The 14,594-nt window shown below is 36.0% G+C and overlaps 2 protein-coding genes across 2 annotated transcripts; both read right to left on the reverse strand.

The window, feature by feature from the left end:
* Window positions 1–2,805: 2,805 nt before the first annotated feature.
* Window positions 2,806–5,299, reverse strand: LOC107684490 (uncharacterized). Its single transcript, XM_016480745.1, has 3 exons — window positions 5,075–5,299; window positions 4,926–4,988; window positions 2,806–4,464 (listed from the first exon to the last, which is right to left on the reverse strand). Exons 1-3 carry the CDS (start codon window positions 5,097–5,099, stop codon window positions 3,062–3,064), a joined length of 1,491 nt encoding a protein of 496 aa, XP_016336231.1. The 5' UTR covers window positions 5,100–5,299; the 3' UTR covers window positions 2,806–3,061.
* A 22-nt stretch (window positions 5,300–5,321) lies between these two features.
* On the reverse strand, window positions 5,322–7,872 carry LOC107684484 (uncharacterized). The gene is made up of 3 exons (XM_016480740.1): window positions 7,795–7,872; window positions 7,134–7,167; window positions 5,322–7,033 (listed from the first exon to the last, which is right to left on the reverse strand). The coding sequence occupies exons 1-3, from the start codon at window positions 7,870–7,872 to the stop codon at window positions 5,658–5,660; spliced, it is 1,488 nt and encodes a 495-aa protein (XP_016336226.1). The 3' UTR covers window positions 5,322–5,657.
* Window positions 7,873–14,594: the final 6,722 nt, after the last annotated feature.

A 14,594-nucleotide genomic window follows, 5' to 3' on the forward strand; every position in this document is an offset into this window, starting at 1 on the left:
AACTTGTATAGCCACTCTGTGAGTTAGTGCCATACCCTTTGCGTCAGTTAAATGTAGACAAAAACGTACTTTATTAAAATTCTTTAACATCTACAAAATGAGCAAACTCAATCCACCATGTAATTGTATGTTACAGAGTTATGTAAAGCTTTCACTAATTTTCCTTTAAGGTGAAGTGTATAATTTCGGCACCATCAGCAGCACTAAAATGGAACAATAAAAAAAAATACTGCATTGAAGGCGGGACTACGCATTTGTTTGACCAGTGGCAGATCTGGAAATGTTTGAAATATGTTAGTGCCACAGAAATTACACGCGTCACATTTAGGTCTCTATAATGAGACTTTCCAAACTATGCTAACAGTTAGCAAATTTCCCCAAATACTGGCAAGATACTTAACACTATTATAGTCTCTGATTTACCATTGAAAATATAAAATAATTACCATCTATTAATGTCCTGGTAGCCAATCAAGTATTAACTGTTCATTGTGCACTTTGGGAAATTGATTTTTTTTTTTTTCTTATGACACAAAGTTATGTTTTGTGGAGATAATTTAAAAGTGTTACACTCTTGATATATGTACATCATGTTCAGTTATTAATTTACTGTATATTTGAGTGTTTTGATTGATGCTATTGTTTAGTCAACAGTGTTGGCCCTGTAATCTGACATTATATAAGCACACTAGGAACCGAAGAGGGCACCATTTGTAGAATTGGTTATTTTCAGTTGGTTTCTGTGGTACAGAATTGTTTGTACAGATCTCTCTGTGGCCTTTTACCTACACTTTGTGAGCTTAGTTAGGTTTTGTATCAACTTTAACACTCCAAGACCACAGCTACATTATTTCCTTGCTCACCTGTCAGTGTTTTTCGTTGTTTTGTGAAATCGGCATGTTTGAACAGAGGAACAAGTAAGGTACGATTTATAAGAGCTCTAGAAAGATGTTTGTAATGCTGACTCCATGTTTCTTAGGGTGCTTTTCAGGGTGGGTATAGGATGGTTTGGAAAGGGCTTTATTAATGGGGTACGAGGGGCTTGTGTTGCCTTATATCTGGTTGAAATGCTGCATCGTGCCGTTTTGTCTGCAAGCACAAACGGAAGATAATCAAATGTGCCAATCTCTTCTCTTCCTCTCTTTTGCTGCCCTATTTTTGTTCAATTTATGGGTTAAGGAAGTGGTCGTGGAGATATCACACTGCACGCAAAGCTTTTGAAGACGACCAGATGTCCGGAACTGGATTTGTGAGACTGAAAGTGAGCTGGAACACTGGACTGTAACAGGTTTTGAGAGCAGCAGGGCTCCCTCTACAGTTTTTGAGTAGTTTTCTTTCAGGCCATTAATACTTTTTACTTGTATCTATGCTTACCGAGACAAAACTCTACCATACATATACAATTGCATAGAGGTTTCTATAGATTCTTTGCTTGATTATTATATGCACACAGGTTTGTAATAATTTATAACGCCACATCTTCCTACAGCTGCTACAGAAAATGGTGACAAGACACTAAAGTATAGTATAAAACCATCTCTTTAATGTCTAGGTATTTGCTGTTTATCTTTTTTCACTTAATGTCTGTATCATTCTGTACTGAAATAATGTATATAATGACCTGCCTCTCTTTCCCTTGCAAAATAACAGTTATATTTTTCAATAAAAGAAAAAGCTGGTAAACTTCACCAGAGGGCCGTAATTTGTTCTGATGTTCACGACTGTCAATGCGAATCATCATTTAAGAGTAAAACAAAATACCTGAGCAAGTTTGTTCATGTCGTAGTTCTCCAGTATTGTAGATTTACATGCATAATAACCATCCTCAGGCTAAAAAACTACTGTATCACAGCTATTCCAGTGTGTTGACTCAGGGAAATTTGCCTTTGCACCATGCACTTTTTATGCCGATGCAACAGATCTGACTGATTAAATTCCCTCAAATATTAGATTTCAAAAAGTAAGTTGTTGTTAATAATAATTTGATTAAAATGGAGATACTCAGGCTTAGTAACTCTGAGGACCTCTACAAGCGTGAAACATGAACAGAACAGCTCTACCAAGACTGCATCGAGCATTTAATATGGGTTCTGATTGAAATGTTTTTAGGATTTTCATGGGAAATACATTGGGGGAGCGGAAGGTGAACATGAACAATAAGGTAAGAACACCATGAGGTAGCTTTAAATGCATGGATTGATTGATGTAACAACAACAAAAAAAGTTATATTTATTACGTTCTATTTTATAGGTGTCATTCTAGGCCTATAGCATAAATGTGTTCCTACTGCCATCTTGTGGTCAATCCTCATTCCACAAGTACAGTTTATATTTTAAGAGACAATGGCCTGGTTTCACAGACAGGGTTTAGCCTAAACCAGGATTAAGCCATAGTTCAATTAGGACATTTAAGTATTTTTTTATAAACGTGCCTTAGAAAAAAACATTACTGGTGTGCATCTTGAGGCAAAACAAAGGCACTGATATATTTTAAGATCAGTTAGTGCAAGTTTCTTTCGGTTGAAACAGCTCAGACTTACATTTTAGTCTAGGACTAGGCTTAAGCCTTGTCTGTGGAACTGGGGGATAATGTGTTTTTTTTTTTAAATAGCAGAATAAGAGATTCAATGCAAAGTTTATTTACAGGTTTGTCAAGAAATTGTGTAAAATCTGTTAAAACTTTTAGTCACTTAAGCTACTGAGAAAGTGCAGACAAAGTCATTTTCATGAATAATATATGCATTGTACATATTTTCACTGATTGAATATTGACTATTGAATCGACAAAGTAAATACTCCCTAAATACAAAAATACCTTAATTAACCACTATACCCCTTAAAATATATATTAGTTGATGTGTTGTTAGCATTATAGACAATAATAGCTAATACATAGTAAATACTTCCTAAATACAAAAATCCTTTAATTAACCACTATACCCCTTACAATATATATTAATTGATATGCTGATAGCGTGATAGCTAATATGTCATGTTTTGTGAATGTTCATCTTTCACAACAAACAGGCTATGATCATTTTCCCATTTGTTAAATAATGAGTTAAGAGAGGAAACAGTTGCCATTTAGAAACAGCATCATATTTAGATGTTCTGGATCCAAGCTGCTTCTTCGACTGGCCACGAGTCTGGCTTTCTCCATGTCAAAGGCAACATCAGCCGGGACCGCGGTAGATGCAACAGCCAGGTATTTGCGTGCAACTTCACTCAGGTACCAGTCTTCATCTTTTGGGAAATTCCAGAATGCAAGAGGATCCCAATCGCTCTGCAACATTTCCTTTTCCAAGTATCTCCTCAGAACCTTATCAAAATTGTCTGGCTGTCTAAAGCTTCTCCCTTGATTCTCTTCATCCAGGTGTTTCATTTCAGCAATGATTCTTTTCTTAATGCGGGTGGAAATCCCCTTCTCAGAGAGAGCGACGTCTCGGTATCTCAGGTCAAGAGCGGTGCTCAGTGTCAACCAGTCATTTTCTTTGGCTCTACTGAAGTGATGATTTAAACGTTGTGCTAATTCCTTAGCAAACTCATTTCCGCTCTGTTGCAACTCTTTTAGCTTCTTCCTTATTGCTTCCACTTGCGGTATAATGTCTGAGAGTGAGTGGTATCGTTTTGCTGGTGATATGACATCCTGGAACGCCTTGAGGGATGTTGTTGTCTTTGTTACGTTTTTATTTTCATGCTTACTTAACAATAAGTCAACGTTAAATTCATTTAGCACTAGGCGTATGGCCTCATGCTGCTCTGAGATTCTTTCTAGCATATTTAGCGTAGAAAGCCATTTATCACCTTTGGACTGAGCCAGGTTATATTGCGGTAACTGCAGCTTTTTTTGTGCCTTCTTGAGGTGACTTTGTGCTTCAACATTAGAAAAATACTTTGATATTTTACGACATCTTTGCACCAGCTCTTTCCAGTCAGAAGACGTCTCAAGCGTCTCCTTGAAGACCAAATCCAGTGTGTTGGCGAAGCAGGGTATGAGATCCCATCCTGCCTTTTTCATGTCTCTCTTTATCCCATCTTCATTTGTCACTACCACTTTAATCTTGCTTCCAATTCCCCATTTATCTGCTATTTTCAGAAGCTGTCCAATAAAATTACTGGGTTTATATTCTTCGGGTAGAGGTGTGGTTTCCAAAACATATGATCGCCGAGTCCATGTGTTATCAATCAGGTGACAGGTAGTTGTCATATAAGTTTTGTTTGCTGTGGTGTTCCACACTTCAGAGGACAATGCAACGGTATCTACCCTTTCTAGACCTTTTTGCACAATTTGTATTGTTTTGGAAAACAATTGTTGAAGCTTTAAAAGTATATCAGTAGATGTTGGTGGATATTGGAACCTTTCACTCATAGACTTGTAGAAATGTAAGAAACCAGGCTCTTCAACTATGGTATGTGGATGTAAATCTGAAATAATCATATCCAGTAAGGGGTTCCATTGATCACCTAGAAGAAAAAGAGTATGTGCTTGGAAATGGGAAATGGAAAGCATTTTTTTTTTTTACTGTCTCGAGGATCAAGATTTTTGGTTAAAATGCAAGAAAAAGTGTGTGTGTCAGGTGCTGTCATTTTTAGTCAACTAACACCGCTCAAAAATGAACTTTCATTTTTAAAGCCAGTATGGTCAATAGATTTATGGTTTTAGAACACCGCCTTAAACTTGTGCTCGCGAGTACAAACTCGTCTGGTGTGCTATACCTGTGCATAATATAATTTAGTATTGAATCATTATGACTGTCAAGCACAGGATCTTGAAAGCAAAATTATACATGGTTTGATTTTAAATTTAAATACAGATGGTTTGATTTTAAGACAAATTTTAAATTTGTGATTTAGTTTGCCCATTTGTTAACGCTCCATAAAGAGAACCCATAGAGAATTTTATTTTTCTCCTTTTATGTTCTCACCTCTTTTTCCCCTGTGCTGATCCTTCATGTAGGGTCTGTATCTTTGAACTCGTCTGGTCCTCCCTGTAGATATACTGTATACTTATAATATCCTTAAAATTTAACAGCTTATTCTTCCTATAATTTCTTAGAGAAAATCAAACACTCACCAAATGAAGATGCAATCTGCGGCATATTCAACAAGTTTGTAAGCAAGTATTTTAAAAAAGAAAACTGTCCAACTTCTCAAAATGCCCTGGAATGAGTATCAAAACCATCCAGTTATGGAGGGAGCTAAATCTCTTGCGTCTGGCTTGGTTTAAATGTAGCTCCACCTTGCCTGCCTCACCTTATTTTATTGTTCAGTTTCGGTTGCGTTTCTGAGAAAATGGTTCTGATCTCTTTCTACTTTTTTTTTTTTTTTTTTTTTTTTTTTTTTTTTTTTTTTTTTGCGATTGTGTCTGTGTTGGGCTTGCTCACTGTGTTTTTTTAAGGTAGTCTACTATATTATTTGTAACAAATGATTTAAAAAATGTTTGGTAATAATTGTAAGATTTTTTTAAAAGAGGTTTTTTTTAAATGAATTACATTTGAATTCATAGATTAATACATAGATTTCACAGACTCTTACAGGTTTGGATGTGGTGGCATCCATGTCACAGATATTTACATTTTGACATTTCGTATTTGAAAAATGTACAGTGCTGAGCATCATTTACATAAAGTATACGTATAGTACATAATGTGTTTAATTCATTGGTTGCTGTTCAAAAACAGGATCATATTGACATTTTCTGGCTCCAGACGGTTTCTGCTGTCGACAAGCTGGGATTCTTGCAGCTGGTGCACACGTTCCATTGGAACAGCAGTGGAGACCACTGTGAGGTACTTGCGGGCCACGGTTGCCAGTTTTTTAAACTCTTCATTGCTCTTCCAGAAATCAAGTGCGTTCACTGAAATGCTTGTTGTTTTCCAGTACTTTTGAAAGACTGACTCTTCACTTTCAGTGTCACGACTGCAGTGCTCTGCAGATCCTCTGATCTGTTTACTGATTTCTGCTGTGATATCTTCAATGCCAGAGTCCTGCAGCACGCTGGTTTTGTATCGCGGGTCCAGTGCTGTGCTAACTCTAAACCAAAGGTTTTTCTTGATGTTGCCAATATGATAGTCACATATTTCTGACAGTTTCTTTGCTATTCCATTCCCCACCATCCATTGGTTTCTCAGCCTCTCCTGCAGTTTTTGGACAAGCGGTATGATTTTTGAGATTGGGCTGAACCCTTGACTTCCTACTTCCTCTGTGACATCCTTCAGAATATTCAACACTGCCACAGTGTTTTCCATTATTTTTCTTTCATTCTCATTCAGGCAAAGATCATCCGCTCGTCTGTCGACAAAAACCTTAAAAATGGCTTGCCACTGCTCTGAGATGTTCTTCAGCATATGGAGAGTAGTAAGCCAATTTAGACCACAGGATTGAGTCAGTTCACTTTGCCTGAGATTGAGAGAAGCACAGTACTGCTGGAGATTTTGCGAGGCTTTGTCACTTTGGTGGAAAAACGCAACTATCTGCTGACATTTCCTGAGTACAGATTCGCAGTCAGTTCTCTGTATGGTTTCTCTGAAAACTCTATCCAAAGTATGAGCAAAACAAGGTATATAGGTCCATCTGCCTCCATTGTTATGGGCCTTTTTAATGCCGTCAATATTTGTGACCACAATCTGAGTTTTTTCTGTGACGTTCCACTCGTTTGAAATTCTCAAAAGGTGCTCTACTGCATTCTCTGCTGTATGCTTGGTGAGTAAATGGGATGTATCTAGCACATACGATTTCAGCTTCCAGTTTTCACTGATTAAGTGACAGGACACTGTCAGGTAAAACGCCTTCTCACTGGAGCTCCACAACTCAGCTGAGACAGCGAGGTTACTTGCGTTATTGACTGCATTCTGTACTTCCACCCTCTTGTGCCTGTAAAGGTTCTGAAGTTCATTTCGGATCCATGAGGCACTTAACTGAACATCTAAAGAGGATTGTAGAGTCCTTGTGAGATAACGTCTTGTCACAGAACTTAAGGGCTGCAGATCCTTTATAATTATATTCAAAACTGTCTTGACATTTGAGCCATAACCTAATTAAAATAAAATGCATTAAATGAGACATAAAGTAGTCATACTGAAGAATTTTTTTTTTCTCATAGTAATTTCATAAAAAAATCCATTACACCTCACCTCTGTTTGTTGGTAATTCTCGCTGATTATGGTTCTGTTGAGCATGTAAAGTAGGCCTACCATGGGACCATTTTCTCCCTGTGTATGATGAACACACAAACATATTTCTGTATTACCTTATGAGAAAGTCTTACTTGTTTGCATTTATTTTAATATTTTGTATTTAAAATATATATTTTAATGTTGAGTGTATCATTTATTTTGGTTTCAAAATGTAATTTGAATTTATTTATTTAAATTTTTACTGTTTATTTTAGGCTACTGACTGACTCAGTGAGTCAAGACATGACTACATTTAAGATGGTCGGTTCCAAATAGTAGCCTAAATCTAGGCACTGTCAAAAAAGTTAAAAATGAAGGATTTTGCAACTGCGCAACTTAACTGTTAATTAAAAAGTGCGTCGTTTATTTTGCAGTTTCTCTGTGTAGACGTTCTTCACGCTGTCAAACCACAAAAACAACATTGCACACAACTAGAGCTTAGGTTAGGTAGCCTATTTACCTTAACGATTTTGAAGGTTTTGCTTTAGGGCGAACATAATGGGAAGCCATGTGAGTGGCACTAAGCTTACGGGGGAAAGTCAGGGCTGGACGGTGTCCATCGGCCTACATTATCGGCGTACATTCTTATTGCAAAACGTTAGTAGTTCTGTGACCTTACCGTACGTACGTCCATACGGAAGCGGCATGAACGTATCTCTTTGAAAATCTCGTTGTCGTCTTCCTCTGTGGATATCATTTGCTAGAGGCGACAACAAAAATATGCACAGAACCCATTTTTAATAGCCTATCTTTTATGTTTCACAGAAGAGCAAGCCAAAACGAATCCTTCTCATTCTGCCAGTGTGCCATTTGATTTTTAAAACGTTGCCTTTAAATATGTTTAAAGTAAATTTACATTAACACATTTGCTTTGAAGGAAGCAATAAAATAACACACAACAAAATAAATACTTACCGAAGTGTACTCTCTTTTTGTTCATGTCTCTGGATAATTTGGAGCGATACGGAGCTCACAGGATGTCACACAGTCTATGCTGAAGGGGTGTTCAGTAGTTTAGCTTTCATTTTTGTGCACAAACATTTAAAAGTTCATTTGAATAGGCAGTTGTGTAACCCGCCACTGACGCACAGTCTATTGTGTCGGGCTGTAGGGAAGGGTGTGTGTTTGTGGTAAAACAACTTGATGATTTACAACGATACATGGATTTGAAACAAGTTTTATTAGCGGTTGTCCGACATATCCACTGGCATACGGGCAGAGGCGGACAGTAACTAAGTACATTTACTTGAGTATTGTACTTAAGTACACTTTTTGAGTATTGGTACTTTACTTGAGTATTATTTGTTTCTGGAAACTTATAACTTTAACTTCACTACATTTGAAAGACAAATATTGTACTTTTCATTCCACTACATTTCTATAAAGATCCTCAAAGTAGACAGTTTATCAGTAATCACTCTTGGGGCTACATGAAGTGATTTCCCAGCATTGTTTGAGCACTGACCAGTCCCAAATGTGATATTTATTTACAACAATTCAATAATAAGAAGTTAATATTGTGGTTTATATTAGACACAATATCGTCTGATTTTGCTAAATGGCTAATGTATTGTAAGTTGCTTCAGAGGTATTGCAAAATATTACATACAACATTAATAAAACAGTGTATTGACATAAAAAAGGAAATTTACTTTTGGTACTTAAGTACTTTTAAAAGCAAGTACTTCTGTACTTTTACTTAAGTAAAAATCTGTCTTTACAACTTTTACTTGTAATGGAGTAATATTTGACCAGCAGTATCTGTACTTTCACTTAAGTAATGGAGTTGAGTACTTTGACCGCCTCTGCATACGGGTCACCCATGCGCTGAAGGGGGGTTTACTGGACAGATTTAGCACATGAGCGGGTGTTTTAATCTTCGAGAGAAAAGAAAAAAACAACAACAACATTGTAAGTGTCTGTGCGGACGTTTCTCTCTCAACGTCCAGCAGTGGGCACCAACGAGCTTTCTTTCTTTCTTGACGTCAGCATTATCGTCTGACAGGTGAAGAACAGAGCAGTGCAACTCTGAGTGACCTGTGGGTTTCGCAAATGAGAAAGAGACATTATCTGTACTATATGTTATACCATATTATACTATAATCTGCCTACTGTTTTATAGTAATTAAAACAGTTATCATTATTCCACGTTAGATGTTTAAAACAGTACAGTGTTAGATTTATTTTTTTTCACATGACCTCGTCACACTGGATGTAAGCGGCAACCAGAAATAGATCATAATCAACATATATTCACTATATTCAAAACGGTGATGTTTATTGTAGCTGTACTTCTTGTCACTTCTTGTCATCAATCTTCCGATTCAAGACATTTTAATAATTATGCAAATTGTTGAGCTTATGTAGTTTGGTAATAATATAATAATATTGTATGTATTTGTATAGCCTAATAATATAAAAATACAAACATTTTGTACATTAAACTATTTTGCTTACTGTGTTAGGTCATGAAGCAGAACCAGATTTAATACAGCTGATTAATTGTTCAAGAGGGAAGTTGTTAGAGACCGTTTGGATTATTTGGATAGGGCCCCCTAGTGGTAATTCATTACCTGCAGACTTTCTGCCAATTTTAATAGAGCTGTTTTTAAAGCATCCTTACAGTGGGTGTGTGCAAAGTCAGCTCGTCTTTTTTTTTTTTTTTACCTTACCTTCATTGTAGAAGTCTTTCAGGTCTAATTCCTGAGCATGGTGATCGTTACAGTGGTATGAATGGAAGTCATTGTTCTGTGAGACATTATATGTTGGTCAAGTGTCGGGGTGGATCGTACATACTCAGAGTTCAAGATTATGTTTGAAAATGCACAAAAACATGCCATCAGTTCAGACATTTGAAGCATCTGCAGACATGAAGTCATGACTTTTTAACTGTAAAAAGCATTTATTATATTTGCATTCCCATCAGCTCACTTAAGCATGGAAGTGTTCTCTGGTTATGTATTTTTGATAGAAGTCTGGATCTGTCTGTTCTGTTTAAACATCTTGAATCTTTAAAAGGTATACTGCATAAACCAAACATAATGAGATTCTGTAAAAGATAAAGAGATTATGATAATGAAGCTATAAATCTGTGCTGTAAACTAGTTTTAATCGTTTTAGTTATATATAAACATACCATATTTTTCTTAAATATATACATGCATGTGTTTGTATTTATATATACATAATAAATATGCACAGTACACATACATATATTATGTAAACAAAAACTTATTTCGGATGCGATTAATCGTGATTAATCGTTTGAAAGCACTAATTTTCTTTAAATATTTTATTCTATACTTCTCCAGTCTTTTAGAGTAGAAAGGTTAAAATACAAAAATGTATTGCTTATATTCAGTGAAAATGTCAGACATTACTCTGGTCTACTCAGGGCGTCCAGAAACCTCTTGATATGTACACATCCTGAATGTTGCTTTGAGAGAAAAGCGTTTTTTTTTTTTCAACATTTCTCTTTTTGTTTCCTGCTGTCAGTGCTGAGACGTGTGCACCAGCCCTTGACACGTTCTGGCCCTGACCCCTGCCGGGTGGAGTGGGGTGAACTTCCTTCCTGTGGAGACCCACGAAGGTTCTTTGAAACAACAGTTCTTTCCTGGGACGCCAATGTTGCCAGGATATGTATGAGTGGATATAGTAAACAGGGCTGTTCATACAGTTTGTAGCCTCGTAAGCAGGAAATGGAGATGAACGCGGATACAGCAACACTTAATCACCAGCATTACTCTTACCTCACTAGATTTGTATTTATGAGGAATAGAGTTACTTATAATGTGAGACTGTATGGTGGTCCACCGAACACAACCTTCAGATTGGACATTGTCCATGTTGTTGGCAGTTCGATATAAATAAAAAGTTAAGCTGATGCAATGTTAAAATCATTTCTCTTTTCCCAGGTTAATGTCAAGAAATTACACCAAAATGTGTAAACACTGTGGTCTGCGGCACTTTTGGCATTGTTTTATTTGTTTAAGCAGCCACTGAGAATTTGAGAATTTGAATTTTTGTGCATTTATTGAGGGTAATCAAGACCCATGTGGCTTTAAAACCCTGTGCATCTCCATTGCACAAGTTAGAATGGGCTCATTGGGGACCAGTAGTGAGCTTGAACTAGTGCCAAGAACTACGCTGTGGTTCTATATGCTGAGAAACATCCCGCTCTTACTTTCTCAACAATATTTACTTTCCTTTATGTACCCTTGATCTCCTACACAGGCTGATACGATTTACATTCATGCATTTGGCAGTTGTTTTTATCCAAAGCAGCAGACGTTGCATTCAGGGTATACATTTTATAATTTCATGCATTCCCTGAAAATCAAACCCATGGCTGTGGCATTGCTAGCACCATGCTCTATTGTTTGAACCCTGGAGTGCATCAGGGTGTCGTTCAAAATATATGAAAGGCTTTTGTCACTTGGCATGTACTGACACACCTTTAGGAATGCTTTCCATATACCTGAGCTTTCTTTTTGTAAATAATACATGCTAAATGTTAGAGGTGTATTTTATTTTGTTTCATTTTGCTTTGCTTTGCTTTTTTGTTTATTGTTTGTTTTATTTTGTTTGAATTGTTTTTTTTTGTTGTTGTTTTTTTTTGCTTTGCTGTTTTGCTTTGCTTTGCTTTGTTTTTAATTTGTTTTGCTTTGCTTTGTTTTGAATTGCTTTTTTGTTTGTTTTGCTTTGATTTGCTCTTCTCTTTGTTTTTTTTTCTCTGCTCTTTTGAGTCTTTTTGATTTTTTTTGTGTTTGTAAAGTTTGCTTTGCCTTGCTTTATTTTATTAAATTATTAGTAGCCTATTAGTATTAGTACTTTTCTTTTGTCTCTTACAACCCATGTGACCCATTTTTTTTTTATCTCTTTACTCTGCTACGACAGGCCTTTTAAGTTTGAATTATCCAACTGGGCCTCTGGAAGGCCTGGTTCCTGACCCTTAACATTTGCACTGTAAACCTGACCGACAGCAGGAGGAGACACTGGCTGGCTGATGTGCCACTCACCCAATCTTCAAGCAAACATCAGGCTCACCTACAGAGTTCCACTGCAGATTTTGGCCTGCTGGTTGTTGGGGTGGTTGTCATGGGTGGAGTCAAACATCTGGTGAGTAATACGGTTTACTACAGATTAGAGTTACTTGCTTTGCCTTAAAGGCATAGTTCACCCCTAAATGAAAATGCTGTCATCGTTTATTCACCCTAATGTCATTCCAAAACTGTGACGACTTCTGTCGAACATAAAAGAAGATATTCTGAGAAATTCTGACAGCTATGGCTCTTTAAGTGTGTGTGTATGTGAGTTACATCTTGATTCGTCTATATAAGCATCATTTATATCTGGAGCGATAAGACTTTCTGCCATGTGCTCGGAGTTGCGCGTCCATCCACTTTATATAACCTGATTTTACAGTGACGTGTGTGTGAGATTAAATGCCAAGTCCAGGCTTGGAGGACACGGGTCAGATGAAATTGTTTTGCAGACGAGTAGGCTTATATTTCTTCAGCACTATAAATAAACACACACACACACACACACGCAGAGTCCACCAACACTGATACTCAGAACGTTCACACACACAATATACTGTAGATATCAACTATACTGCTCACCACACTCTCTCAGGCATGAGACGGGGAGGTTGCAGTGTGAATTTAGGCCTTGTCTAGTGGGTGTATTTATAAGCGGTGAAACCCGCCTAGTCCTGCGTGCCGCGGATACCACGGGTGTTACCAAAGCATCCACCAAAGGCCACATACATTCCCAAAGCCTCAGGCATTAAAGAAACAGGACTGCCATCCATGTCTTGTGTTTATTTCTACTGCTTAAATGTTAATTTAGTTTTCATGTGGGTTATTTCTGCTATGCAGTACCATTTCAGCCTTTAGACTGTGCCGTAATTTAAAGAACTATTTTTATAAAAGGTTTTCAAGGTCTAATATAAAAACAGAGATATGCTCTGGTCAAGTGCTGGCACTTAAACGTTAATTTTAAATAGATTATTTACAAAAGATTGAAGGGTGATTCTCAAAAATCTGTATTTTCTACAAGCTTTTCTCAGGATAACTGTAGATGTCTTTCCAAAAAAGGACACCAAAGAACCAAACGATATAAGGAGCCCATATAAACACACACTTTCCATCCATTTTTGTAAATAAGCTATTTAAAATTAACGTTTAAATGCCAGATTAAAGTGCTCAAAAGTTTGGGATCGGTAAGATTTTTAATATTTTTTTTACCGAAGTTTATTGTGCTCATCAAGGCTGCATTTATTTGATCAAAAATACAGAAAAAAAACCCTGCTATTTTGTTAAATATTATTGCAATTTAAAATTACAGTTTCTATTTTAATATACTTTAAAATATAATTTATTCCTGCGATGCAAAGCTGAATTTTCAGCATCATTAGTCTTCAGTGTCACATGATCCTTCAGAAATCATTATAATATGCTGATTTATTATCAGTGCTGGAAACAGTTGTGCTGCTTCATGTTTTTTGGAACCGGTGATACTTTTTTCAGGATTCTTTTTATGAATATAAAATAAAATAAAAAAACAGCATTTATTCAAAATGGAAATCTTGTTACAATATACACTACCGTTCAAAAGTTTGGTAATGAGTACTTTTATTCAGCAAGGATGTGTTAAATGGATAAAAAGTGATAGTAAAGACTTATATTGTTAGAAAAGATTTCTATCAATTTAAAATTACAGTTTCTATTTTAATATACTTTAAAATATAATTTATTCCTGCGATGCAAAGCTGAATTTTCAGCATCATTAGTCTTCAGTGTCACATGATCCTTCAGAAATCATTATAATATGCTGATTTATTATCAGTGCTGGAAACAGTTGTGCTGCTTCATGTTTTTTGGAACCGGTGATACTTTTTTCAGGATTCTTTTTATGAATATAAAATAAAATAAAAAAACAGCATTTATTCAAAATGGAAATCTTGTTACAATATACACTACCGTTCAAAAGTTTGGTAATGAGTACTTTTATTCAGCAAGGATGTGTTAAATGGATAAAAAGTGATAGTAAAGACTAGTAAAGATAGTAAAGAATTTTAAATAAATGCTGTTCTTTTTAACTTCTTATTCATAAAATAATCAAGAAAAAAGTATCACAGTTTCCAAAAAAAGCAGCACAACTGTTTCCAGCACTGATAATAAATCAGCATATTAGAATGATTTTTGAAGGATTATGAGACTCTGAAGACAGGAGTAGTGATACTGAAAATTCAGCTTTGATCACAGGAATAAATTATATTTTAAATTATATTAAAACAAAAAAACAATGTATATATATGTGTGTGTGTATATATATATATATATGTGTGTGTGTATATATATATATATATGTGTGTGTGTATATATATATATATATATATATATGTGTGTATAT

This window comes from Sinocyclocheilus anshuiensis, unplaced genomic scaffold (assembly GCF_001515605.1).
Source record: "Sinocyclocheilus anshuiensis isolate Anshui unplaced genomic scaffold, SAMN03320099.WGS_v1.1 scaffold1833, whole genome shotgun sequence".
NCBI classification, from domain to species: domain Eukaryota; kingdom Metazoa; phylum Chordata; class Actinopteri; order Cypriniformes; family Cyprinidae; genus Sinocyclocheilus; species Sinocyclocheilus anshuiensis.

Coding starts and splice junctions, on each gene's coding strand:
- LOC107684490 (XM_016480745.1), bottom strand. CDS start 5,099: ATGCCGCAGATTGCATCTTCATTTG. Junction 4,989..5,074: donor GCAGATTGCATCTTCATTTG/GTGAGTGTTTGA, acceptor GTATATCTACAG/GGAGGACCAGACGAGTTCAA. Junction 4,465..4,925: donor TCAGCACAGGGGAAAAAGAG/GTGAGAACATAA, acceptor TTTTTCTTCTAG/GTGATCAATGGAACCCCTTA.
- LOC107684484 (XM_016480740.1), bottom strand. CDS start 7,872: ATGATATCCACAGAGGAAGACGACAACGAGATTTTCAAAGAGATACGT. Junction 7,168..7,794: donor TCCGTATGGACGTACGTACG/GTAAGGTCACAG, acceptor CATGCTCAACAG/AACCATAATCAGCGAGAATT. Junction 7,034..7,133: donor AGAATTACCAACAAACAGAG/GTGAGGTGTAAT, acceptor TATTTTAATTAG/GTTATGGCTCAAATGTCAAG.